The sequence below is a fragment of the Pongo abelii genome, chromosome 4 (genome assembly GCF_028885655.2).
Source record: "Pongo abelii isolate AG06213 chromosome 4, NHGRI_mPonAbe1-v2.0_pri, whole genome shotgun sequence".
Taxonomy (NCBI): domain Eukaryota; kingdom Metazoa; phylum Chordata; class Mammalia; order Primates; family Hominidae; genus Pongo; species Pongo abelii.
The window spans coordinates 146,898,743-146,926,379 of record NC_071989.2 but is presented as its reverse complement, the minus strand read 5'-3'; the positions used below and the strand labels follow the sequence as shown (position 1 = coordinate 146,926,379).

At 43.2% G+C, this 27,637-nt stretch overlaps 1 protein-coding gene across 3 annotated transcripts in view; it reads left to right on the top strand.

Annotated features, from left to right (window-relative positions):
* Nucleotides 1-27,370, top strand: part of ETF1 (eukaryotic translation termination factor 1) — a 38,010-nt gene extending 10,640 nt beyond the window's left edge. For all 3 annotated transcript variants that reach the window (XM_024246760.3, NM_001133517.1, XM_054555172.2), the window contains 9 exon segments: nucleotides 16,012-16,187; nucleotides 17,184-17,323; nucleotides 21,198-21,336; nucleotides 21,954-22,144; nucleotides 23,270-23,399; nucleotides 23,656-23,811; nucleotides 24,226-24,290; nucleotides 25,999-26,146; nucleotides 26,423-27,370. In XM_024246760.3, the coding sequence (XP_024102528.1) occupies nucleotides 16,012-16,187; nucleotides 17,184-17,323; nucleotides 21,198-21,336; nucleotides 21,954-22,144; nucleotides 23,270-23,399; nucleotides 23,656-23,811; nucleotides 24,226-24,290; nucleotides 25,999-26,146; nucleotides 26,423-26,505 (1,228 nt within the window). In that variant the 3' untranslated portion in view covers nucleotides 26,506-27,370.
* Nucleotides 27,371-27,637: the final 267 nt, after the last annotated feature.

Here is a 27,637-nt window from a genome sequence, read left to right as displayed (position 1 = left end):
AAAAAAGCCAATTATTCATCCATGGGCTTCGGTTTCCCTATCTGCTTCATGGGGGAAATAATGCTTTTTTCTTCTTCTTTAGAAAAGGTAACATTGGCTGGGTGTGGTTGCTCATGCTTGTAATCCCAGTATTTTGGGAGGTCTAGGCAGGTAGATCACTGAGGTAAGGAGTTCGAGACCAGCCTGGCCAACATGGTGAAACCCTGTCTCTACTAAAAATAAAATAATTAGCCAGGTGTATTGGTGCATGCCTGTAATCCCAGCTACTCGGGAGGCTGAGGCAGGAGAATCGCTTGAACCCAAGAGGCGGAAGTTGCAGTGAGCCAATACCAGCCTGGGCTATAGAGGGAGACTCTGTCTCAAAAAAAAAAAAAGAAACTAGTTTTCTAAGGATGAGTAGCATACATTTTGACCCCCTCTTATAACCTTATAACAGCTCTGTGAGGAAAGCTATTATTGCCATTTCATGGATGAAGAAATTAAAGTACATACAGGGAGTAAATAGCTGCCTAATATCACAGCCTTTAGTAAGGGTCAGTGCCAGATTCTGTACTCACTTTTCTGATTTCAAAGCCTGTGGTGCTAATTTGTACAACACCACCTTGCTCTTTGGCAAGTATTTCTTTTGCTGAATAGAGACGTCTCCCATTCCTTTCTGAAAGAAGACTCTTGTCCATGGAGATTTGTAATTTAGTAGGAGGAGCAGGTGTGCTGAGACTCAGGTGCAAAGATTTAAAAGAAAACAGGCATGCTATTTCCACCCTAGGAAGAACTTGGATACTGAACATGTTTATTCTTGATGAACATCAGTGGAGAGAGAAATAACTTGTTGCAAAATCCCTCCCCAGGAGCTTATTCGTATATTAGAAGGATCTAGGTAGTGAAGTAGTGAATCCCGAACACTGGTTGTGATTGCAGTCTCTTGCTTTGCACTGTTGTAAGAACTAGAGAAATTTTCCAGCTTCAAAGCTGCTTCCTGGTGGAATATTCCACTGGGTTTTGTGAAGATCTTTTAATTTTTCTTTTTAAGACTAATAATGCCTATCATTGTAGAAAAAGTGTACACACTCTACCAGATGTGTACATTTTTGTTTTAGATAACTGAGTAAATCTTTGTTCTCTGGGGGATAAAAAGCTAAAATGAACCTTTGTGAACTTTATTCTGAAAATGTTTGGACATCTGAGTTATTCTGTACCCTGGGGTGGAGGTTGCTGTAATGTCTCAGTAAGTTCCGGTCTTGGTATTTCTCCCATTTGGTAATAGCATCTGACTCTAAGGTCAATTGCATAAACTAATTTCAGGTAACTTTCCTAGTCCCTTTGAAGGGTAACAGAATCATCCCTCCTAATTTGATAGTCTAACTAAACCTTTTATAAAAGGCAGCCCCATCCACCTCCTAACATGCCTCATAGATGGTAGTAGCAGCGGGAGTCGGGTGACATTAATGTGAGGATCAACAAAATTAAAATAAGACACTTCTTAAGGGTTGGTTTTGTTTAGTGCTGGTTTTGTTAAGGTAAACACCTAATAGTATGATGGGTTGAGCTTTTAGGTGCAGTGAAAGTTGGGGACAGTTAGTCAATTTAAGGCACATTAGTTCCTCTCCAAGGACTGACAATTTGTTGTTGGGTTTTGTTTGGTTTTGTTTTTGAGATGGAGTCTTGCTCTGTCTCCAGGCCTGGAGTGCAGTGGTGTGATCTTGGCTCACCGCAACCTCTGCCTCCCGGGTTCAAGTGATTCTTCTGCCTCAGACTCCCGAGTAACTGGGACTACAGGCGCGCCACCACACCCAGCTAAGTTTTGTATTTTTAGTAGAGACAGGGTTTCACCATGTTGGCCAGGATGGTCTCGATCTCTTGACCTCGTGATCCGCCTGCCTCGGCCTCTCAAAGTGCTGGGATTACAGACGTGAGCCACTGTGCCCGGCCAGATTTTTTTATTGGTATTTTATTTGGTAGTTTAGAATAAATGTCTGGTGTTTGCTTAAAAAAGAGTATATAGAGATGATGGCAGGAATTGGCCATTTATTCATTTTTCAAATGTTTGAGCACCACTATGTGCTAAAATGATTTTTGCCCTCAGGAAGCTTATATACACTTGGGCTGGGCCCGGTGGCTCACGCCCGTAATCCCAGTACTTTGGGAGGCTGAGGGGGGTGGAGAGGTCAGGAGCTCGAGACCAGTCTGGCCAACATGGCGAAACCCTGTCCGTACTAAAAATGCAAAAATTAGCCAGGCGTGGTGGTCCGCGCCTGTAATCCCAGCTACTTGGGAAGCTGAGGCAGGAGAATTGCTTGAACCCGGGAGGCGGAGGTTGCATGCGTCGAAATGGCGCCAGTGTATTCCAGCCTGGGTTACAGAGTGAGACTCCATCTCAAAAAGAAAAAGAAGCTTATATACACTTACTGTAAACAATGTGTTTCATTGTTTGATACTTGGTGGAAGAGAAAAGAGAAGTTGGGTATCAGGTCCCTGTGAAGTGACTGGCCATAGGTTATATCAGAATACTGAACTCATGCCACAAAAGTTTTAGAAAGGAGTGAATTTCTGTGGTTCTCCCTTATGATAAATTACAGAGTTTCCAGTGTTTTGGCCATATTATTTTTGGTATAGCTCTTTTGTTCTGTGGAAGATTTGGCAAGTCCTGTGATCCCATAAAGGTGACCATCATCTGCTACAAAAAATCAGCTCATACTTCAGGACTTAACAGGATTCAAATAAGACTTCAACCCCATCTGATATTACCTCTCTCCCCTCCCCATTTCTAGTTGGGCTGTGCTACTTCTTTCCAACTGATACTACTGGTGGAGGGGAGGCTATAGTCAAGAACTAGAGCTCCACCTCATTACCATTTAGTGATCAGTTACTATCTGCTCTCCAAGCTAGGCACTTGACATACATGATCTTGTAGAATCCTCATGATCTTGTGAAGTAAGTAGAAACAAACCCACAGGGATTTGTGTGGTTTGCCTTTGGTCACACGGCCATTAAGTGATAGAGCTGGACGTGAGCCTGAATCTGGGCTCCCCCTATTCTGTTCCCATATTAACCCCATATCAAAAAGACCATCTTAGTTTAAAAGTTTAAACTTAGTTTTGCAAATTTGGGAGAAGAAAAATGGAAAACACAGTGAATAAAACAATGACAGTTTTGGAAATGGAGTAGAAATTGAAGAGGAACTGATTGATTTTCAGGTGGTGATCCATGTAATACTGCTGGCTTAGTGACTTTCTCAGAAATGATCTGGCTGAGATTTATTTATTTATTTATTTATTTATTTATTTATTTTATTTTATTTTATTTTTTTTTTTTTTTTGAGGCGGAGCCTCGCTCTGTCGCCTAGGTTGGAGTGCAGTGGCTCGATCTCGGCTCACTGCAAGCCCCGCCTCCCAGTTCACGCCATTCTCCTGCCTCAGCCTCCTGAGCAGCTGGGACTATAGGCGCCCGCCACCACGCCCGGCTAATTTTTTTGTATTTTTAGTAGAGATGGGGTTTCACCGTTTTAGCCAGGATGGTCTCAATCTCCTGACCTCGTGATCCGCCCACCTTGGGCTCCCAAAGTGCTGGGATTACAGGCCTGAACCACTGTGCCTGGCCTCTGGCTGAGATTTAAATTGAGCTTTGTGAGGCAGGCACAGATGGGAGCTTGAAAAGGGAAGTGGTGAAAAATTTAGCCATCCATAGTCTAGGCACAACCCAGCCATCAAACCCTGGGATGAAAGCTTCTTGGGGAGCATGTACTGTACATCCCAATTAGGGAGTATAGTAGGCAGTGTCTAAAACGTTCCTGGTCCTAACCTGAAAGTAGTTAACGTGACTTACAAGTGATGACTTGGATGGCAGAGTACTTGAGGGGGAGTGAGTGTTCGGGCTGCTAAAAGTTGAGTATCTCTGAGCTGTCACAATTCATTATGGTTGTATTATAGCTAGGTTGTCTTAGGTTTTGGGGGTTTTTTGATTTTTGTTTTTGTGCTGCTATAACAGAACACCACAGATTGGTGTTCTGGTAAGGGCCTGCTCTCTGCTTTTAAGATGGCACCTTGAACGCTGCATCCTTTGTTGGGAAGGAACACTGTTTCTCTCATGGCAAGAGAACAAAAGAGAGATGGCCCACTCTCATAAGCACCTTATTTTATCTTTTTTTGTGTGCGCGTGTGACTGTAGCTCTCAGGTCTTATAAGCACCTTATTTTAAATAGCAGCATGAATCTATTCATGAGGGCAGAGCCCTCATAACCTAAACACATCCCATATGCCCCACCTTTCAATACTGTTGCACTGGGGATTAAGTTTCCAACACATGAATTTGGGGGGACACCTTCAAACCATGGCATAGGGTAAATGCAGCAAGCGACTGCTCTGGGTTCTTCTTTGGGTGGAGGTGAGGTTATGGAGGCTTGTTACCTTCAGCAGACCTAGAGATGACCCTGTGAAGAAAGCAAGCCAGATGCAGTGATTCTCAACCCTAGTTCTGCATTAGAATCTTTTGTATTTGAGGCCAGGCATGGTGGCTCACACCTGTAATCCCAATTCTTTGGGAGGCCAAGGCAGACGGATCACTTGAGGTCAGGAGTTCGAGACCAGCCTGGCCAACATGGTGAAACCCTGTCTCTACTAAAAATAGCCAGGCGTCGTGGCGTGTGCCTGTAACCATAGCTACTTGGGAGGCTGAGGCAGGAGAATCGCTTGAACTGGGGAAGCAGAGGTTGGAATGAGCAGAGATGGCGCCACTGCGCTCCAGCCTAGGAGACAAGAGCGAGACTCTGTCCCAAAGAAAAGAATCAGCTGGGCGCGGTGGCTAAAGCCTGTAATCCCAACACTTTGGGAGGCTGAGGTGGGTGGATCATTTGAGATCAGGGGTTCGAGACCAGCCTGGCCAACATGGCAAAACCCCATCACTACTAAAAATACAACAATTAGCTGGGCGTGGTTGTGGGCGCCTGTATCCCAGCTACTTGGGAGGCTGAGGCAGAAGAATCGCTTGAATCCAGCAGGCGGAAGCTGCAGTGAGCCGAGATCACACCACTGCACTCTAGCCTGGGTGGCAGAGCGAGACTCTGTCTCAGAGAAAAAAAAAAGAATCTTTCATATTTCAAAATTGAGACTGTCTCAACCAAAATCATCACCACCCTCACTCTCCCTATTCAGAAACTATTGAGTCAGGATGGAGGAAGAAGGGATCTTTTGTGTCTGAGCATGTATTCTTTTATTTTGCTTTTTTAGAAAGCTCTAAAAGGATTCAGGGCGGGGAGGTATGCAAACTGAAGTGTTCTTGAGCATTGTTGATGATGGGGTGAACATTGATTAAGATCCTTGTGGGTCGGGCGGGCACGGTCGCTTGCGCCTATAACCTTAGCTGCTCAGTGAGTCTGAGGTGGGAGGAGCGTTTGGTCCCAAGAGTTCGAGACCAGCCTGGGCAACCTTGTGAGATCCTGTCTCAAAAAGAAAAAGAAAAATTAGCTGAGCGTGGTGGTGCCTACCTATAGTCCCAGGCTAGGGTGGGAGGATCACTTGAACCCAGGAGTTTCCAGGTTACAGTGAGCTATGATTGTGCCGCTGCACTCCAGCCTGGGTGACAGAGCAAGACCCCATCTCTAAAAAAATAAATTATCTTTCTACTTGAGTTTTGTTTGGGATTTATTTGGTTTAGTTCTGTTACAATTCCTTTTTTTCACCTGTTTGATTTTTCAGAAGTTAACCCTCTGGGTGAAGCATTGATGAAAGTTTTGATAAGCCAAAGTGCCCCTAAAACCAATGAGAACAAGAAGGGATCTGAGTGCAGAGGCACCTGGGAGCTTTGAGGGATACATTGCTGTATGTTGTCCCTTGTTTTGCCCAGTTTTTACAACCTTCATGTGACTCATTGCTGTACCCCATGATTCACTAGTTCTTTGATTTCAGAAGAGGAGTATAGGGACAGTAGAAAAACGAAGGAAAACTATTACAGTTAAAGAAGGTTGTAGATTGCCTGTGTGGCCAGCATCTCCTTAGTGAGAGCTTTATTTTTTATTCTCCCCTGAAGGGTGTTCACTTTAAAAGACATGGAAGTATTGAGCTTCCTTAATTTTATTTTGGGTGTTTACACAAACTGGTCTAACAACTTTGATTGACTTGCAGGAGTGAGGGTAAATGAACGTTTATCTCGTTTGGAAACTTTACTGGAAAAACGTTAATCTGCTTGTTTTTTGTTTGTTTGGTTTTGGTTTTGGTTGGTTTTTTTTGTTTTGTTTTTGTTTTTTGAGATGGAGTCTCTCTCTGTCACCCAGGCTGGAGTGCAATGGCGGGATCTTGGCTCACTGCAACCTCTGCCTCCCGTGCTCAGGCCGATTCTCCTGCTGGGATTACAGGCATGCACTACCACACCCAGCTAGTTTTTGTATTTTTAGTAGAGATGGGTTTCCTCATGTTGGCCAGGCTGGTCTCGAACTCCTGACCACAGGTGATCCACCCGCCTAGGCTTCCCAAAGTCCTGGGATTACAGACATGAGCCACCGTGCCCGGCCCAGTCTGCTTGTATTAAACCTAACATACAAAACATCAGAAGTTATTAAAGTACCCTTTAAATTTTTAAAGTGAAAGCCATCCATTTAATAATCTGCATTTCCCCTCCCTAGTCAGGTGTCTTATTTCAAAGGTAAATTCAGAAACTTAATGTTTCCCCCACAGAAGGTAGGGGGAGGGGGCATGCAGGGAAACTAGTGAAAGGTAATTTTTTGCACCTAATTCAAAAGGAATAAGAAGCCAAGACCAACTTTCAAGTTTTGTTTCATTTATCAACTTTGTAGAAATCTACAAACAAAAAATAATTCTTAGGCAAGCTACACTTTTGAGCCATTTTTTAAAGTGGAATCTTACAACAAGATTACATTCTTAGGTGTATTTGCTCCTTGGTCCTCTGGAATGTTACATGGATATGGAATGTAAGGTTGCCCAACTGGGCTATACAGTAGGGTTGCTTAATGAATGTTTATCTTCTTAAACTATCAGCAGTGGAAAGTAAGTAGCTGCTTATCTTAAGGTCATTGCTTTGCCCTCCACATCATTATCTTATTTGAAGGGTTGCTGTAAGGCATTTTGAGTTCTCTCAGTTAATTTGTCCCAAATTTCTCCCCTCTTTAGCCTTAAACTTTCCAAATCTTTGGGGTTTGTTGCCTGTTCTTCCTCACCTCTGAGACTTCACCTCTGCTATCCGTTTTCATTCCATTCCCTGCCGACTGCATCTTAGGAAACTATTCTCTGTAAGTCAGAGCATGTCAGCTTTTTTAAAAAAACCAACCCCTTTTAAGAAAGAACTTCCAGCCGGTCATGGTGGCTCATGCCTGTAATCCTAGCACTTTGGGAGGCTGAGGCAGGTGCATCACCTGAGGTCGGGAGTTCGAGACCAGCCTGACCAACATAGAGAAACCCCGTCTCTACTAAAAATACAAAATTAGTCAGGCGTGGTGGCACATACCTGAAACCCCAGCTACTCAGGAGGCTGAGGCAGGAGAATTGCTTGAACCCAGGAGGTGGAGGTTGCAGTGAGGCGACATCACGCCACTGCACTCCTGCCTGGGGAATAAAAGGGAAACCCCGTCTCACAAAAAAAAAGAAAAGAAAGAACTTCCTACAAACCCCTAGGGTTGTAGGCCCCTTGAGAATTGGCTTACCAAGCATAAGCCAGTAAAATTGGTACTCAAGTGTTTTCCCCATCTTTTATCTCTTCATATTATCCCTGTGTATGAGTGGACCCCTGTGTCAGGTAGGTGGCACCTACAATCTAGATTGTGATGGAAGTTCTGTTTAGTTGCCCAGTGTTTCTGGCCTCTCCCAAAGCAAATGTCTTTTCTCTCCATTGGCATGTATGTAGAGTTTGACATAACTCCAGAAGGAATTATCAAAAAGGTTTTTTGGAAATTACAGTTTAGAAGCCTAGCAAGTGTTTGTGATGATAACTGAAGCAGTGTATCATAAATTTCCTTGATTCCGTGGTTTGGCCAGAATACTTGCTCCCCTGTCCAAGGGGTGGCAGCAGAGCATGCACCATACTCTCCTGTGTACTGTCTTTGATTAGCTTGTAATTTATTGGGGAAAATAGCACAGAAGTTTATGAACCAGCCTTCAAGGTAGACACCCAAACAGAATTCTGATTTTTGGAGATGTAACTTTGGCTGCCAATCTGAGAGTAGCTATTTTTGATAGTGGGAGGACTGGACAGCCAGCTCATCTAGTTAGAAAGGAAACTGTTTTCTGGGCCGGGTGCAGTGGCTCACACCTGTAATCCTAGCACTTCGGGAGGCCAAGGCAGGTGGATCATGAGCTCAGGAGTTCTAGACCAGCGTGACCAACATGGTGAAACCACATCTCTACTAAAAATATAAAAATTAGAAGGCCGGGCATGGTGGCTCACGCCTATAATCCCAGTACTTTGGGAGGCTGAGGTGGGCGGAGATCGAGACCATCCTGGCTAACATGAAACCCCGTCTCTACTAAAAATACAAAAAATTAGCTGGGTGTGGTTGCATGTGCCTGTAGTCCGAGCTCCTCGGGAGGCTGAGGCAGAAGAATTGCTTGAACCCAGGAGGCAGAGCTTGCAGTGAGCTGAGGTCGCACCACTGCATTCCAGCCTGGGCAACAGAGCGAGACTCCGTCTCAAAAAAAACAATAGCTGGTGGGCATGATGGTGCGTGCCTGTAATCCCAGCTACTCCAGAGGCTGAGGCAGGAGAATTGCTTAAACCTGGGAGGCGGAGGGTGCAGTGAACCAAGATCGTGCCACTGTACTCCAGCCTGAGCAACAGAGCAAGACTCCATCCTAGGGGGCAGGGGGTAGGGGGGAAGAAAACCATTTTCTGCCTGGAAAACCTGTGGAATTAACCACTAGGAGAAAACTTCCATGGCAAGAAGTCCTGTTAATGAGATCCCTTCCCAATGCAAATGCCGAAGACACTATAGTACACATTTATGAAATTTTGCTTTATGAAAATAAGCTTTCTAGGACCCAATTTGAGATATTTTCATATTTTAAACACCTGTAGTTAAAAGCTAATATAGGGGGTTTATTTTTGTTCCTCTCACAGTGCTGCTTCTCTTCTTACTACTCACTTAACATGTAAGCCCATTTAATTTGACTCTGTAACCAGCTTTCTAATTTCTTTTTCTTGCCAGCTTCCACTGGACTCTGGATAGGTGAGATTCTATTAAAGCTGGCATATTGTGCTACTGTGAGATTATGCCCTCTCAGTAATTAGGGAAAAGCTTAGATGGTTCTGGCAGTCTAACTACAATATTAAACTTATTATAATACCCTTTAAGGGTATAGATCCAATAATCTATAAGGATCTCAGGAAGTAACTTTCTTACGGTCTCGTGAAATATCGGATAGAAACAGTTTATAAAGTGATACCACATTTCTTTTTTTTTTTTTTTAAACGGAGTCTCACTCTGTTGCCCAGACTGAAGTGAGTGGCATGATCTGTGCTCACTGCAACCTCTGTCTCCCAAGTTCAAGCGATTCTCCTGCCTCAGCCTTCAAAGTAGCTGGGATTACAGGCGTGTGCCACCACACCCAGCTAATTTTTGTATTTTTAGTAGAGATGGGGTTTCACCATGTTGGCCAGGCTGGTCTCGAACTCCTGACCTCAGGTGATCCACCACCTCGGCCTCCCACAGTGCTGGGATTACAGGTATGAGCTACCACGCCTGGCCAGGTGATACTGCATTTTTTAGTGTGCTTTGGTTCATATCAGATCAGCCTTTGCCTTCAAGATGTAAGTCAGCTCAATTTATACTGGTAGCTATTGTACTAAAGCCAGCCTTTAGATCAGATCAGGGCAGATTTGAGACTTCTGGTTTCCTATATGTTGTAGATTTGATTCTGTTTATACTGCTGCTTGTTCTCCTTATAAAATTATTAATAGGCCAGGCATGGTGGCTCACGCCTGTAATCCCAGCACTTTGGGAGGCTGAGGCAGGCGGATCACGAGGTCAGGAGTTCGAGACCAGCCTGGCCAACATAGTGAAACCCCATCTCTACTAAAAATACAAAAATTAGTCAGGCATGGTAGCGCACGCCTGTAGTCCCAGCTACTTGGGAGGCTGAGGCAAGAGAATCGCTTGAACCCAGGAGGTGGAGGCTGCAGCAAGCCAAGATCGCCCCACTGCACTGCAGCCCGGGTGACAGTGTGAGACTTCATCTCAAAAAAAAAAAAAAATTATTAATAGTAAGCTGGTTTTCTTAACATGATAAAATTAGAATTTATTGATAATTTAGTAAAAACACAAATTAATACTTCTCAGGAAAACATGCTTTGGCTTTTATGGGGGAAACTGTCAGGTTGAGACCAAGAGACATTAAAAGAAATATCCTGGGTCCTATTATTTCTAGTCATGATGAATGTATTTTGCATACCATCTTCATATAATAAAATTAACTTCCAAAAATATAAAAAAGAAAAAAAGGAAAGAAAGGAAGGAAGAAAAGAAAGAAAGAAATATCCTGGCCGGGCACGGTGGCTCATGCCTGTAATCCCAGCACTTTGGGAGGCCGAGGCAGGCAGATCACGAGGTCAGGAAATCAAGACCATCCTGGCCAACATGGTGAAACCCCATCTCTACTAAAAATACAAAAATCAGCCGGGTGTGGTGGCGTGTGCCTGTAGTCCCAGCTACTGGGGAGGCTGAGGCAGGAGAATTGCTTGAACCCAGGAGGCGGAGGTTACAGTGAGCCGAGATCACGCCACTGCACTGCAGCCTGGTGACAGAGCGAGACTCTGTCTCAAAAAAAAAAAAAAAAAAAAGGAAGAATTTTTTTTTTTTTTTTTTTTTTAAGGGACACAATTTCACTCTGGTTTCCAGGCTGAAGTGCAGTGGTGTGATCACAGCTCACTGCAGCCTCAACCTCTAGGGCTTAGGTAATTCTCCCACCTCAGTCTCCCAAGTAGCTGAGATTACAGGCACATACCACCATACTTGGCTAATTTTTGTAGAGACAGGTCTCACTATATTTTTTTGGTTTTTGGTTGTCTTGTGACAGTCTTGGTCTGTCACCCAGTCTGGAGTGTAGTGGCACGATTTGGGCTCCCTGCAACCTCCATCTCCCAGGTTCAAGCAATTCTCGTGCCTCAGACTCCCAAGTAGCTGGAATTACAGGCGTGTGCCACCATGCCCAACTTTTTTTTTTTTTTTTTTTTGAGACAGAGTCTCGCTCTGTCACCCAAGCTGGAGTGCAGTGGCACGATCTCGGCTCACTGCACCGCAACCTCTGCCTCCCAGGTTCAAGCAGTTTTCGTGCCTCAGCCTCCAGAGTAGCTAGGATTACAGGCATGAGCCACCACGCCTAGCACACCCAGCAACTTTTTGTATTTTTAGTAGAGATGAGGTTTCACCATAGTGGCTAGGCTGGTCTTGAACTCCTGGCCTCAAGTGATCTGCCTGCCTCGGCCTCCCAGAGTGCTGGGATTGCAGGTGTGAGCCACCACACCCAGCCAGGGTCTCACTACATTGCACAGGCTGGTTTCAAAACTCCTAGGCGCAAGCAGTTCTCCTGCCTCAAGCCTCCCAAAGTGCTGGGATTACCAGTGTGAGCCACCTCGTCCAGCCTTTCCCCTTTAAAGTGCATTATTTCACTGTTTTCCCAGAGTTGTGCAACCACTAATTTTAAAATATTTTCCTTAAAAAAAGAAAAACAGTATTTCCATCAACCTAAAAATCCCTGTAACCTTTAACAATCACTCTACATTCCTCCCTCTCCTCAGCCCCTGGCAACCGCTAATCTACCTTTGTCTCTCTGGAATGCCTATTGTGAACATTTTGTGTAAATGGAACTATACAATATGTGGTGGTTTTTTTGTTTTGAGACAGAGTCTCACTCTTGTCAGGCTGGAGTGCAGTGGCACGGTCTCGGCTCACTGCATCCCCCACCTCCCGGGTTCAAGCGATTCTTCTGCCTCAGCCTCCCCAGTAGCTGGGACTACAGGCACACGCCACCATGCCCGGCTAATTTTTTTTTTTTTTTTTTTTTTTCCTTGAGACGGAGTCTAGATCTGTCATCCAGGCTGTAGTACAGTGGCTCGATCTCGGCTCATTGCAACCTCCGCCTCCCAGGTTCAAGCGATTCTCCTGCCTCACCCTCCTGAGTAGCTGGGATTACAGGCACACGCCACCACGCCCAGCTAATTTTTGTATTTTTAGTAGAGACGGGGTTTCACCATGTTGGTCAGGATGGTCTCAATCTCTTGACCTCGTGATCCGCCCTCCTTGGCCCCCCAAAATGCTGGGATTACAGGCGTGAGCCACTGTGCCCTGTCTACAATATGTGTTCTTTTGTGACAGTTTTTACTTGATGTAGTTTGTAAGGTTTTTTTTGTTTTTGTTTGTTTGTTTGTTTTGAGACGGAGTCTCTGTCTTTCTCCCCGGCCGGACTGCAGTGGCGCTATCTCAGCTCACTGCAAGCTCTGCCTCCCAGGTTCACACCATTCTCCTGCCTCAGCCTCCCGAGTAGCTGAGACTACAGGAGCCCGCCACTGCGCCCGGCTAATTTTTTGTATTTTTAGTAGAGACGGGGTTTCACCATGTTAGCCAGGATGGTCTCGATCTCCTGACCTTGTGAACCACCCGCCTCAGCCTCCCAAAGTGGGATTACAGGCATGAGCCCACCGCGCCTGGCCAATGTAGTGTAAGTTAATGCAATGTGTCATTTATTTTATCGCTGAATAGTTTTTCCGCATATGAATGTACCACTTTTGATTATTCATTTATCAGTTGGACATATGGGTTGTTTCTTTTTTTTGTTTTGGTTTTTTTTTTTTTGTTTTTTTTTTTTTACTATTATGAATAATGCCTCCGTGAACATTGAAGCACAAATTTTTGTGTATTACATATTTTGTCAGTTCTCTTGGGTATCTAACTAAGAGTAGAGTGGTTGGGTCATATGGTAACTCTGTGTTTAAACTCCTAAGGACTGCCAGACTGTTTTCTGGAAGTATTGTACCACTTAACATTCCCAACAGCATTGAATCAAGATTTCAATTTCTTCACATGCTATGTCTTTGTAGAAATGTCTCCTCACACCCTTTGCCCATTTTTTATTTGGGTTTTTTGTTGATGAATTATGAGTTTTTACATATTCTTTACATAAATCTTAAGAGATAATATGATTTGCGTGTATTTTCTCCCATTCTGTGGGTCTTTTTGCTTTCCTGATGCTATCCTTTGAAGTCCAAAGGTCGGTTTTTGGTTTTTTTTGAGAATGAAAGCAAGTTGATTAGAGAAGTAAAAAAAACAACAGAATGGCTACTCTGTAGAGCAGCCTAAAAGTTTTTAATTTTGAAATCCACTTGATGTAGATTATCTAATATTTTAAATAGTCGTTTATCCATGTTGTGTCTAAACTAAGAAAAATCAGGATGAGAAAAGAAAAGAAACTTACAGGAATCCTTTTTGAAAAGGAATCGCCTAGAATGAACTCCCCAGGTGATTTTCATCTGCAAAAAATTGAGAACTACTGTTTTGGGGAAGTGCGTGCTCTAAAAAATTTTAACTTATAGGCTGGGCTTGGTGGCTCACGCCTGTAATCCCAGCACTTTGGGAGGCTGAGGCAGGTGGATCACCTGAGGCCAGGAGTTTGAGACCAGCCTGGCCAACATGGTGAAACCCAGTCTCTACTAAAAATACAAAGAAAATTAACTGTGCCTGGTGGCACACGCCTGTAATCCCAGCTACTTGGGAGGCTGAGGCAGGAGAATCGCTTGAACCTAGGAGGCTGAGGTTGCAGTGAACTGAGATGGTGCCACTGCACTCCAGCCTGGGCAACAAGAGCGAGACTCCGTCTCAAAAATATATATATATATATATATATATATATATATATATATATAAATGGACTAAGTAGTTGATTTTTAAGAATTTTTTTCTTGTTGTAAAAAATACATAACATGAAATTTACCATCTTAACCATTTACAAGTGTATAGTTCAGCAGTATTAAGTACATTCACACTATTGTATAGCCAGTCTCTAGGACTTTTCATCTTGTAAAACTAAAACAACTATTAAACAACTGCCCAGTTCCACCTTATTCCAGTTGCTGGCAACTGCATTTCTGTCCTCTGTCTCTATGAACTTTAATATTCTAGGTTACCTCATGTAAGTGGAATCATACAGTATTTGTCCTTTTCTGTCTGGCTTATTTTTCTTAGCATAATGTGTTCAAGGTTCATCCATTTTGTGTGTCAGAATTTCCTTCCTTTAAGACTGAATAATATTTCATTGTGCACACACGCCACATTTGTTTGTTTGTTCATCCACCAGTGGATGTTTGGGTTGCTTCCACCTCTTGGCTATTGTGAATAATGCTGCTATGAACATTGGTGTGCAAGTACCCGCTCTCACTCTTGGGTATGTAATTGAAAGTGGAATGGCTAAATCATATGGTAATTAGGTGTTAAAAAAAATTTTTTTTTTGGAGGAGCTACCACACTTATCCCACATGGCTGTACCATTTTATATTCCCACTGGCAATGCACAAGGGTTCCAATTTCTCCACATCCTCACCAACACTTTGTTTCCTTCCTTCCTTCTTTTTTGAGACAGTCTTATACTGTTGCCCAGGCTGGAGTGCAGTGGCAAATCATAGCTCACTGCAGTTTCTAACTCCTGGGCTTGAGTGATATTCCCGCCTCAGCCTCCTGAATAGCTAGGGCTACAGGCCTGCATCACGTGACACCCAGCTAATTATTTATTTTTTGTACAGATGGGGGCCTCATTATGTTGCCCAGGCTGTTCTCAAACTCCTGGACTCAAGTGATCCTCCTACATTAGCCTCCCAAAGTGCTGGGATTACAGGTGTGAGCCACTGTGTTTGCTTTGCATAGAAGTAGGAATTTTCCAATGAGGTATTTCTTGACTGGTAGTGATGATAAGTGTCTTTGGAAGTTGTAGACAAAAAAGATATGTTACTGGCATTGGTGTTGAAATTTAAAGGGGCTTAAAAATGGGTTGGTAACTGCTCAGAAGGGACCTCCCATGTGGCAGGGCCTTGATGGTATCTTCCATAGGTCAGATTTTGGTCCCATTTTTTAGTTCTAAAAACTTGAATTTGGTTGGGCACCCAGAATTTATCAGGCTGTCAGTCATTCCTCCTTTTAATCAAACTCAAATGCAATTAATATGTTACCATTTAAAGAGAATGAGTTTGTGAGAGAGAGATTTTTTTTTTTTTTCTCGAGACTAAGTCTAGCTCTGTTGCCCAGGCTGGAGTGCAGTGGCACGATCTCGGCTCACTGCAACCTCTGCCTCCCAGGTTCAAGTGATTCTCGTGCCTCAGCCACCTGAATAGCTGGGATTACAGGCACCTGCCACCATGCCCAGCGAATTTATTGATTTATTTATTTATTTTAGTAGAGACGGGGTTTCACTCTGTTGGCCAGGCTGGCCTCGAACTCCTGACCTTGTGATCCGCCCGCCTCGGCCTCCCAAAGTACTGGGATTATAAGCGTGAGCCACCGCGCCCGGCTGAGAAAGAGAGATTTCATAACTGGGACATTTCTGTGACTTCCAGAGTTCTCCTTTCCCATCATTAGGGTACTAAATTCGTGATTACAAATACGCCTAGACTTTGGAAAGACTCATTGCATCATCCTGTTATGGCATCTCCCTCTCAACCACCACATTTGAAGGCTCTCCCATGGACAGATTCACTACCAAATTGCAGCCTGTTGACACTCCTTATTTATCATAGATAGCTTCTTTCTTTACCCTTAGGAAATGAGGTGTTTCTCAAGTATCTCTCCAAGTGTATTCTTTACATAACTTATCTCACTATTCAATCAAATTGAGCACTAGATTCTGGACACTGTTCCTAACTCTGTGTATATGTTCATAAACAAGATTAATATAGTCCCTACATTATTCCTTTGAGAGTGACCTGTTTCCATAAATTTGGGGGCATCTCCCTGTAGCTTGCTTTTACCAGAGAGAAACATGAGTTTACTTACGTGGTATTTAAACCCCTAATGAGTTATTCTTTCTTTCACAGCAATGGCACCAGCATGATATCATTGATCATTCCTCCCAAAGACCAGATTTCACGAGTGGCAAAAATGTTAGCGGATGAGTTTGGAACTGCATCTAACATTAAGTCACGAGTAAACCGCCTTTCAGTCCTGGGAGCCATTACATCTGTACAACAAAGACTCAAACTTTATAACAAAGGTAATCTGGAGTTTGCTCCTTTTCCTTGTCTACACATTTTGGTTGTGTTTTATACTGTGATCCTGCTATGGTGCTTTGTTCACTAATGTTTCCTTAAGTCAGCCATCATCAGTGTCTCTTTGGCCTTGGTGGTTAGCTTTTTTGTTTTGTTTTGTTTTTTGTTTATTGAAAGTTAAGTAGGCCAGGCACAGTGGCTCATGCCTGTAATCCCAGCACTTTGAGAAGCTGAGGCAGGTGGATCACTTGAGGTCAGAAGTTCGAGACCAGCCTGGACAACATGGTGAAACCCTGTCTCTACAAAAAATACAAAAGTTAGCCAGGCCTGGTGGCACACACCTGTAGTCCCATCTACTCTGGAGGCTGAGGCAAGAGAATCGATTGGACCTGGGAGGTGGGAGTTGCAGTGAGCCACGATCTCGCTGCTGCACACTAGCCTGAGTGACAGAGTGAGACATTGTCTCAATTTTTTTTTTTTTTTTTGGGGGGGAGGGGGGTGATGAGACAGAGTCTTGCTCTGTCACCCAGAGGCTGAAGTACAGTAATCCGATCTCAGCTCACCACAAGCCTCCCAGGTTGAAGTGATTCTTCCACCTCAGCCTCTCGAGTAGCTGGGATTACAGGTGCCCGCCACCACGCCTGGCTACCTTTTGTATTTTTCGTAGAGACGGGGTTTCACCATGTTGGCCAGGTTGGTCTTGAATTCCTGACGTCAGGTGATCCGCCCACCTCGGCCTCCCAGAGTGCTGGGATTACAGGCGTGAGCCACCCCCACGTCCAGCCTATTTACTTTAAAGAATAAATCCTACTGAAACGTCTCAGAAGAAGTTTTAAAATTAGGGAGAGAGTTCTGCCTGAGAGATTTCAAGCTTTTTCTGCTTTATTTAAATTATGACTTAAAGGATCAGGCAGGGAAAATAGGCTATGGGAACATTTTCTATTAATTGACGAAAAAGTAGATATGGGGTAAAGTAGAAAAATTGTTTGTGTTCTTTGCAGTACCTCCAAATGGTCTGGTTGTATACTGTGGAACAATTGTAACAGAAGAAGGAAAGGAAAAGAAAGTCAACATTGACTTTGAACCTTTCAAACCAATTAATACGTCATTGTATTTGTGTGACAACAAATTCCATACAGAGGTAAGAAGTCAAACCCAGAACATTTTCATCACTCCATAATTGTTTCCCCATACCCATTAGCAGTCAGTCCCCCATCCCTCCCACTTACCTCTCTCATTTTAGGCAACCACTATATTTTCTTTCCATAGATATGCTTGTGCTGGACTTCTTTTATTTTTATTTTTTAATTATTTTTATTTTATTTTATTTTTTTTAGACGGAGTCTCGCTCTGTCACCCAGGTTGGCGTGCAGTGGCATGATCTCGGCTCACTGCAAGCTCCGCCTCCCAGATTCAAGGGATTCTCCTGTCTCAGCCTCCTGAGTAGCTGGGATTGCAGGCACATGCCACCACACCCAGCTAATTTTTTTGTATTTTTAGTAGAGACGGGGTTTAACCACATTGGTCAGGCTGGTCTCAGACTCCTACTGACCTCGTGATCCGCCCGCCTCAGCCTCCCAAAGTACTAGGATTACAGGCATGAGCCACCCTGCCCAGCCTGGACATTTTATATAATGGAATCATATAGTTTGTGGCCTTTTGTGATTGGCTTCTTTTACTTTATACTTTTAAGGTTCCATGTGGTAGCATTCATCAGTACACTTCATCCCTTTTTATTACCAAGTAGTATTCCATTGTATACATATATGCCATATTTCATATTTTATATATCTTTTCTTTTCATCAGTTTTACATTTGGGTGGTTTGCACTGTTTGGCTGTTATGAATAATGCTGCTGTGAACATTCATGGACAAGTTTCTGTGTGACCATACATTTTCATGTTTCTTAGATTTGTGGAATTGTGTAGGTTATATAGTAATTATGTTTAACTTTTTAAGAAGTTGCTAGACTGTTTTCCAAACACTTGTACCATTTTACAAAGCTGTCTGTTTTCAAAAAGTAAGGCAATTTACATTTATTATGACACTAGTCATTCAGCATGTTTTGAGACAGAGTCTCACACTGTCGCCCAGGCTGGAGTGCAGTGGTGCAATCTTGGCCCACTGCAACCTCCATCTCCATGGTTCAAGCAATTCTTGTGCCTTAAGCCTCCTGAATAGCTGGGATTACAGGTGTGCACCACCATGCCTGGCTAATTTTTTGTATTTTTTTAGTAGAGACAGAGTTTTGCCATATTGGCCGGGCTTGTCCCAAACTCCTGGCCTCAAGTGATCTGCTCGCTTCAGCCTCCCAAAGTGTGTGTGTGTGTGTGTGTGTGTGTGTGTTTTAATTTTTGTGGGTACATAGTAGGTGTATATGGGGTACATGAGATGTTTTGATACTGGCATGCAATGTGAGCTGTCACACTAAGGAAAATAGGGTACCCATTTTCTCAAGCGTATATCCATTGTGTCACAAGCAGTCCAGTTATACCCTTTGAGTTATTGCACTCAGTTTTCACATAACAAATTGTAAAATTTTTAGTAGCAGAACTGTAAGAACTCATTTTCCCCCCTTTCCCCATGAAACTTTTGAGTGACAAAGCTGCCATAAGATGAACTTGAACGGTGGAAAGGAAACCTCATTAGAGTGACCTAAATCAGTCAACAGTAGAACAATCAAGAATTCACAGCTGGCTCCTAGTTCATTCTCTTGCCTTTCATCAACCTAGGGAAAAACCTCTACAGTGGAATTAGAACTGACATTTGTCGACAGTTTACAGTGGATGATTTTTGCTAACTTGATGAGAAGTCCATTTATAGTTGGATCTTGGTCGACTGCATAGACAATCCAGACTGTTTTTCTCTTCACTACCACACTCTACTTACAGCAGAGGGTTTTTCGGGGAGCCTCTCAGCCACCGAAACCACTTACCTGTATCTGGTTGGATGAAAGCCGATTTTGAATCTTGTTGATTTAAACGGTGCCAGGTACCCGTGTTGTCTGGCTTTTGCTCACTTACTGAGTTAGCCTTGTTGGCTTTTTTCCAAACCTTAACTCCTTTTCTAAGATACTGTTTAATCTTGCTAACTTTGTACATTTTAGCTTTAACTGAAAGGGTTATATCCTGTTTATCAGGGTAATTATATATTCTAATAAGGGATATGCCTATTCCCTGATAAGCAGATTTATTAAAAACTTCAATCTACTTAACAGGTCATTTTGATAAGGCTATATTATTAACGTGCAATATTCATATTCATGTCTTCTTTTTTTTTCTCTTTTTCTTTTTTCTGAGATTGAGTTTTGTTCTGTTGCTCAGGCTGGAGTGCAATGGCACGATCTCGGCTCCTTGCAACTTCCGCCTCCCGAATTCAAGTGATTGTCCTGCCTCAGCCTCCTGAGTAGCTGGGATTACAAGTGTGCACCACCATGCCCAGCTAATTTTTGTATTTTCAGTAGATGAGATTTCACCATGTTGGCTAGGCTGGTCTGAAACTCCTGACCTCAAGTGATCCACCCACCTTGGCCTCTCAAAGTGCCATTGCAGGCATGAGCCACCACGCCCGGCCACAGTATTCATGTCTTAATGCTAACTATCTAGCATGGTTTGTTAAAGGTGGATTCTTGGTTGATCCATCTGCTTTCTAGTCAATTATTGAAGGGGCTGTTTTCTTAAAATGGAATGGTAAGGCCAGGTGTTGTGGCTCACACCTGTGTAATCCCAGCACTTTGGGATGCCAAACAGGAGGATCAGTTTATAAAAATAAAATAGAATGGGTAACAATTTCTTACTTCCAAAGAGATTGTCCCCTGGCAATTAGAGATCACCTAAGTGTATAGTATTCCGATTCCACTGTGAGAACTCTTATCTATGTATGTCCCAGGACTGTTTCATTATTTTCTCTTTGGGAAGGCATAAGTAATGGGGATATAAAGTTAACATAGAAGGAAGGTTTTCCTCATAAAACTCAGAATCACTAGCTGCAATACCTTTAAAGGCATGCTGGCTCATGCCTGTAACCCCAGCACTTTGGGAGGCTAAGGCAGAAGGATCATTTGAGTCCAAGACTTCGAGGCTGCAGTGAGCTATGATGGCTACTGCACTCCAGCCTGGCCAGCAAAGTGAGACCCTGTCTCAAAAAAAAAAAGGAACAAGTTAAAGTTTTTTTGTTTTTTGAGACAGGGTCTCTGGATCACCCAGGCTGGAGTATAGTGGCACAATCTTGGCCCACTGCAACCTACACCTCCCAGACTGAAGCCTTTCCAAGCAGCTGGTAGGGACTACAGGCACGTGTCACCACGGCCACCTAATTTTTGTATTTTTTTTGTAGAGACAGTGTTTCGCTGTGTTGCCCTGGCCAGTCTCAAACTCCTGAGTTCAAGCCATCCGCCTGCCACAGCCTCCCAAAGTGCTGGGATTATTTGTGTGAGCCACCATACCCAGCTTAGAACTCTATATTATAAAACTGAAACTGTATGCATTGAGCAATAATTCCTTGCTCCCCCCTTTTTTCCAGCCCCGGCAACCACTGTTTGACTTTTTGTCTCTGATTTTGATTACTCCGGGAACCTCATATAAGTGGAGTCATACAGTATTTGTCCTTTTTTGACAGGGTTATTTCACTTAGCATGTATTCAAGTTTCATCCCTGTTGTAGCGTGTTTCAAAATTTTCTTCCTTTTTGAGATTGAGTAATATTAACTGCTGTATGTAATATTGCTATAAACATGGGCATACAGATATCTTTGTGGTTTTATATTTACATGCCCATGTCAAATATGTTGAAAAGCTTCACATAGATATCATTCGTTATTTCCTTACTGGGTTCAAATTTGTCCGTAAGAGTTACATGTTTATAACGGAAGTCTATAAATTATTCTGTAGAAGGTTTTGCCACAGTGCTAATAGCATGGTGAGTGGAGTGAAAGGGCTTGTATATATCCTTTCAGAGTTTTTTTGACCTTAGCAAAGCTTTGGGATTCACCATGTGGTACTTGTGTTTGCTTTTCAGGCTCTTACAGCACTACTTTCAGATGATAGCAAGTTTGGATTCATTGTAATAGATGGTAGTGGTGCACTTTTTGGCACACTCCAAGGAAACACAAGAGAAGTCCTGCACAAATTCACTGTGGATCTCCCAAAGAAACACGGTAATACAGGAGGAGAACATGAACCCACTTACTTTGTGTCTAGCAATAAGAAAACAGTATGATGGGCCGGGTGCGGTGGTTCACGCCTGTAATCCCAGCACTTTGGGAGGCCGAGCTGGGTGGATCACGAAGTCAGAAGTTCGAGACCAGCCCGGCCCTGTCTCTACTAAAAATACAAAAATGTGACGGGCACCTGTAATCCCAGCTACTTGTGAGGCTGAGGCAGGAGAATTGCTTGAACCCAGGAGGCGAAGGCTGCATTGAGCCGAGATTGCGCCACTGCACTCCAGTCTGGGCGACAGAGTGAGACTCCGTCTCAAAAAAAAAAAAGAGAGAAAACAGTATGATGTGAGGGGAGTGAATCCAGATGATGGCGAGAGAAGCCTCCTGGAATGACTGCTGCCTCATTGGTGCTTACGGCTCCTCTCTTGACATACAATTAGTAGTCGCTCTCTGAAAACAAGTAGCAGTTTATGCTGAACGTTTAGTTAAGGGAATGGTGATTTTTCTTTGTCCTTTTCTTAGATGATGACATGATTGATTATTTTATTTTTAATTTGAAGACATCTTGTAGTTCTTAATAATTGCCTTTTTCTCTTGCTACTTTTGTGTCAAAGGTAGAGGAGGTCAGTCAGCCTTGCGTTTTGCCCGTTTAAGAATGGAAAAGCGACATAACTATGTTCGGAAAGTAGCAGAGACTGCTGTGCAGCTGTTTATTTCTGGGGACAAAGTGAATGTGGCTGGTCTAGTTTTAGCTGGATCCGCTGACTTTAAAACTGAACTAAGTCAATCTGATATGTTTGATCAGGTAAGTAAGAAGTAGATGCTCTATTATGTAAGATCCTAGGTAGGAGTAGGTGAGTCCTCTGTGTGAGCACTGGAACAGACACATCTTTTTAAAATTCCTTGGGTTAAAAACCTACCTCTGAATTAAACAGCAGGTTTACAGATGTTTATTAGGAAACATTCCCCTGTGCTTTTCTGAGCCCCTTCTCTTCTGAAATCAACCATTTTTAGGTGGGCTTCTTATGGATCCTGTGGAGGTCCCTGGTTTAGTTGGGTTGTCAGAATTGGCTGTAGAATGGAGTTTGATTTCAAAGAAACTAAAACCTGTTCTTTATTTTCTTTTTCTGATTTATTCTTGGAGATACATAGCAGCAAAGCTCTCAGCAATATGACAGCTGATTCAGCCTAAAGCATTTAAAGCCCATTTTATAACATGGGCTCAGCCATAATACACTTCCAAGATCTGGAGGAAGTAGCCTTATGGTAGAAGGTCCACCAAAGAAATTGCCTTAAAAAATATATATATATATATATATATATATATTTTTTTTTTTTATTCCGGGTCTTGCTCTCTTGCCTAGGCTGGAGTGCAGTGGCAATCATGGCTCACTGCAGCCTCGGTCTGTCAGGCTCAAGTGATTCTCCCAGCTCAGCCTCCCAAGTAGCTGGGACTACAGGGATGTGTCACCACGCCCAACTAATTTTTGTACGTTTTGGTAGAGACAGGGTTTCACCATGTTGCCTAGGCTGGTCTCAGAATTCCTGGACTCAAGCTGTCTGCCTGTCCTAGCTTCCCAAAGTGCTAGGATTATAGGTGTGAGCCACCCTCCCCAGCCCGTCTTAACCTCTACTACCTTATTTGGCAGGAGCCAGTGATCCCCCCTTTCCTCCACAATAACTTATTTTTGTTTGCACTTAATGAGTTGTCCTATAGTAGGTCTAATAAAATGTGTGATATAATTGGCAGTGCTGTTCACTTTAAGAGCAGCTTTTTATTAAATTGGGCTCCTTCCCCATATTTAGACTTCAGTGATCATAATGCTGAGCTTTGCATACCATTAAGAGTTAGAGGGTTTGAGTAAAGGTGTTTTAATAATATTTTAAATAAGTACCAGTAAGTACTAATAATATTTTTTTTGTGTGTTAGAGGTTACAATCAAAAGTTTTAAAATTAGTTGATATATCCTATGGTGGTGAAAATGGATTCAACCAAGCTATTGAGTTATCTACTGAAGTCCTCTCCAACGTGAAATTCATTCAAGAGAAGAAATTAATAGGTATCGGTGAAATGCAACTACATATTCTGTGAAATGTTTTCGTGTGTGTGTGTGTATGTATGTATGTATGTACTTGATTGTATGTATGAGACAAGGTACCAAAAATGTAAAAAGGAATATTTAGTATTTTTATTAACTCTTTTGCCTCAGTAAAAGCATTATTTTTTATCTTCTTTAGTCATTAGGTTGAATAGGTGTGTTTGTGTCTACTAGGGAAACTTTAATATATATCCTATTGACTGATCCCTAATCATAGGACGATACTTTGATGAAATCAGCCAGGACACGGGCAAGTACTGTTTTGGCGTTGAAGATACACTAAAGGCTTTGGAAATGGGAGCTGTAGAAATTCTAATAGTCTATGAAAATCTGGATATAATGAGATATGTTCTTCATTGCCAAGGCACAGAAGGTATGAGAATTAGAAAATAAGGTTGCTATTTGTTACTGAGCCAGGAAGCCTGGGGTGGAGATTTGGGAGGGTTGGATGATTTCAGGAGCAATCAGAAGGTAGATCTACCCATTGTTCCCCACTCCTTCAGTCTGTAGCACATTCCTGCATAGATTTTTCTGCTTGAACTGTTTAACGTCTGCTTAAGATTGTTACATCTGCTGAGGACCAGGACTATATCTTGAACATCTCTGATGTTCCTTATGGTTGAAGCATTGTACCTAGTAGACACTCAGTGTATGCTAACATGCTTATGGAAAAAAGGTTGAGAGATTGAGTCCCTGAGCCCTTTTCTCATCTAACCTCATCTATGGAGCTTACACAGATTAGTATATGACAGCCAGGTTAACACATTTTTTCCTCCTAATACTACAGAGGAGAAAATTCTCTATCTAACTCCAGAGCAAGAAAAGGATAAATCTCATTTCACAGACAAAGAGGTATGTGATTATTTTCTTGGTTTGATGATACATGCAAGCATAAATCCGTGTGTTAGAGCACTGACAGTGTAGAGGGTGAGCTTTGGGAAACCAAACCTCATACTAATTGGGGGTGCTGTGGGAGGTGGTCATCTCCTATCTGCCACATGCGAATCTGATTTCAGGGAAGGAGCTGCAGCTTTTTTTTTTTTTGGAGACAAGGTCTTGCTCTGTTGCCCAGGCTAGAGTACAGTGGCGTGATCTCGGCCCGCTGCAACCTCCACCTCCTGCACTCAAGTGATCCTCTTGCATCAGCCTCTCTAGTAGCTGGGACTACAGGCATACACCACCACACCCAACTAATTTTTGAGTTTTTTGTAGAGAGGGGTTTTCACCATGTTGCCCTGGGCTGGTCTCAAACTCCTGAGCTCAAGCAATCCACTTACCTCGGCCTCCCAAGTGGTGGGATTACAGGTGTGAGCCACCATGCCCAGTCTTTTTTTTTTCTTTGAGATAGGGTCCTGGTCTGTCACCCAGGCTGGATTCAGTGACACAATCATAGCTCACTATAACCTCGAATCCCTGGGCTCAGGCAGTCCTTCTGCCTCAGTCTACTGAGTAGCCAGGAGTACAGGCACAAGCCCTCATTCCCTTTTTTTGAGACGGAGTTTTGCTCTTGTCGCCCAGGCTGGAGTGCAGTGGTGTGATCTCGGCTCACTGCAACCTCTACCTCCCAAGTTCAAGCAATTCTCTTGCCTCAGCCTCCCGAGTAGCTGGGACTACAGGCGCCTGCCACCACGCCTGGCTAATTTTTGTATTTTTAGTAGAGACTGGGTTTCACCATGTTGGCGAGGCTGGTCTCGAACTCCTGACCTTAGGTGATCCACCTGCCTCAGCCTCCCAAAATGCTGGGATTACAGGCGTGAGCCACCGTGCTGGGCAGCCTAATTTTTTTATAGAAATGGGGTCTTGCTGTGTTCACCAGGCTGATCTTAAACTCCTGGGCTCAAGTGATCCTCCTGCATTGGTTTTCCAAAGTGGTGAGATTACAGGCATGACCCACCATGCCTGGCCTGGTGTTTGTTTGTTTTTGTCTTTGTTTTTAAGTAGTTAAGCAATCAGGAAGACATTTCATTATCCTTGAAATTTAATAGGGAGGAAAATGTAATTTGCATAATGCCTCTCCTGCACTGTGAAACCTGTGCTGCTTTCTTCACTTGATCAGCTCTTCCACTGCAGTGGCTTCTCTAGTTTACTCTAAATGCATCACAACAGTTGAAAGTATCACCCTCCCGTATGAGATAGGTTTAAATGATAGCTTCCTCAAATTCTGGTTTGGAGAGCTTTGTTCTCTACGAGGCCACTCCCAAAAGCAGTCCTGGCATGTCTCTTCTGGGCCATTGAATGGGTGCTGCTTAGAGACACTACAACAGCCTGACTTCTAGAGTCAACAGTAGGAATCGTAAGCTGAAAACCCACTGAGTTTTTGTGTTGGTATTTCATGGCTGAGGGTAGAGCCTGAGGAGAAGTGTTGTTTGAAATAATCCGAATTTCTGTGCTTATATCCATTACGTTATGAAAACCAGAGATGACTTACAGAGCTTTACACACAGACATGCCTATAAGTGGGAGGATGAGAGTGATAGGTGGGCAAGGGGCTGTGAGAGGGACTAATTAGCCTTCATATATCCTAATCCCCCGTTTTTGTATCTCATGGTCACCCCTGTAGACCGGACAGGAACATGAGCTTATCGAGAGCATGCCCCTGTTGGAATGGTTTGCTAACAACTATAAAAAATTTGGAGCTACGTTGGAAATTGTCACAGATAAATCACAAGAAGGGTCTCAGTTTGTGAAAGGATTTGGTGGAATTGGAGGTGAGTAGCAAATCAGCAAACCAAACTTAAAACCAGGGTCTCAGGCCAAGGTCCCTCCTGGCTAGCCCTGCTTCTGGTGAGGTGCTCATTATCTGCTGGGACAGGTGATTGACACAGCAGGTGCAGGTTCCTAATTTGGACCCATGTTTATTATTACCTCTTTGTTTTCTGCAATTCTGCAAGAGAATAGGGCTTCCCTTATTAGAGTGACCAGCCACCTACACACATGCCCATCCCGTGAACACAGGTAATTTACCTTTTGGTTTGTTTCCCCAGGTATCTTGCGGTACCGAGTAGATTTCCAGGGAATGGAATACCAAGGAGGAGACGATGAATTTTTTGACCTTGATGACTACTAGGTAGTCGACATGGGTCCGGCAAAACGTGCCTCACCCTCCAGCATCCAACCCAAGGAGCATACCCGTGGTGGAATCCAAACAGATCCCTGCCTTACAATTGGAACATTTCCAGAACTTAATCCATGAGCATTGGATATTGAAAAGAAAACCGAAACAAAACCAGACCCAGCCCTACACTTTGGTTTGTCATGGTGTCAGCACAGCAGCCTACAACTAAGTTCCTAAATGCCACTTTGGACTAATTTAAAAAAGAATCCCAGTTTTTACTTTTACTGGATGGTGAAATTGGTTGCTCTTGTATTTTATGAAAAAAAAATGATTTTTTTAACCTTCATACATAGAAGCAAAAATACTTTAACTGCTGTAAACCTTCAAAAGTTAATAGAAGTGAGATCATACTGGTTTGTTTCTTATTTTGATTGGAGAAAAATTAAATTGCTGCATTTCGCAGTGACCCATTTACATGGCATTCTCAGCTTAGACTGCGTAAGAAGAAATATATGTGGTGAAATGTTGGAACCATTTCTCTCTTGGTCTCTGTTTAATGTTGAAAGGGTGAGCTAATAGGAGGCACTTTCAACTTCACTCCCTCACGCTACCCCGTCCCCCTCCAGACTGGCAGTTTCAAGGATGCAAATTGCGTTGCAAAATCAAACTGACTCATGAAGCATTTGGGCCAGTGCACTGTTTACTTCCATCTGTTTGCAGACACGTTTGTGCCCGGCGTTTGGGAGCCCTTTGTATCAGTGTTCTGACAAGGGTCCCTATAACCTTAACCTACTCGAAACCAGTTTGGGATGGATATGATGGGGCTTCTGTGCTATTGCTGGGATTGGGAGAAATAAAACATGCAATTTAAGTGGAAGCGAAGAAATTTAAAGAGGATTTTATTTTGCTTGGGTCAATCCTTGTTAAAAGGGAGGTGGATGTGTTTTCCTTGTGTTGGATGGCATGAGATTATGTGAATGTTTTGATTTATTAAAATGAACTGCAAGGTTTTTCACAGGAACGACAGACATGTATGACTGCATGTAATTATAAACTCCTGACCTCCTGGTGGGGTTGGAGCATCTGTTTCAAATGTGGGACTTACAAGCACCTCTCACATGAGAAATTAGGGGCGGGTGGGAAG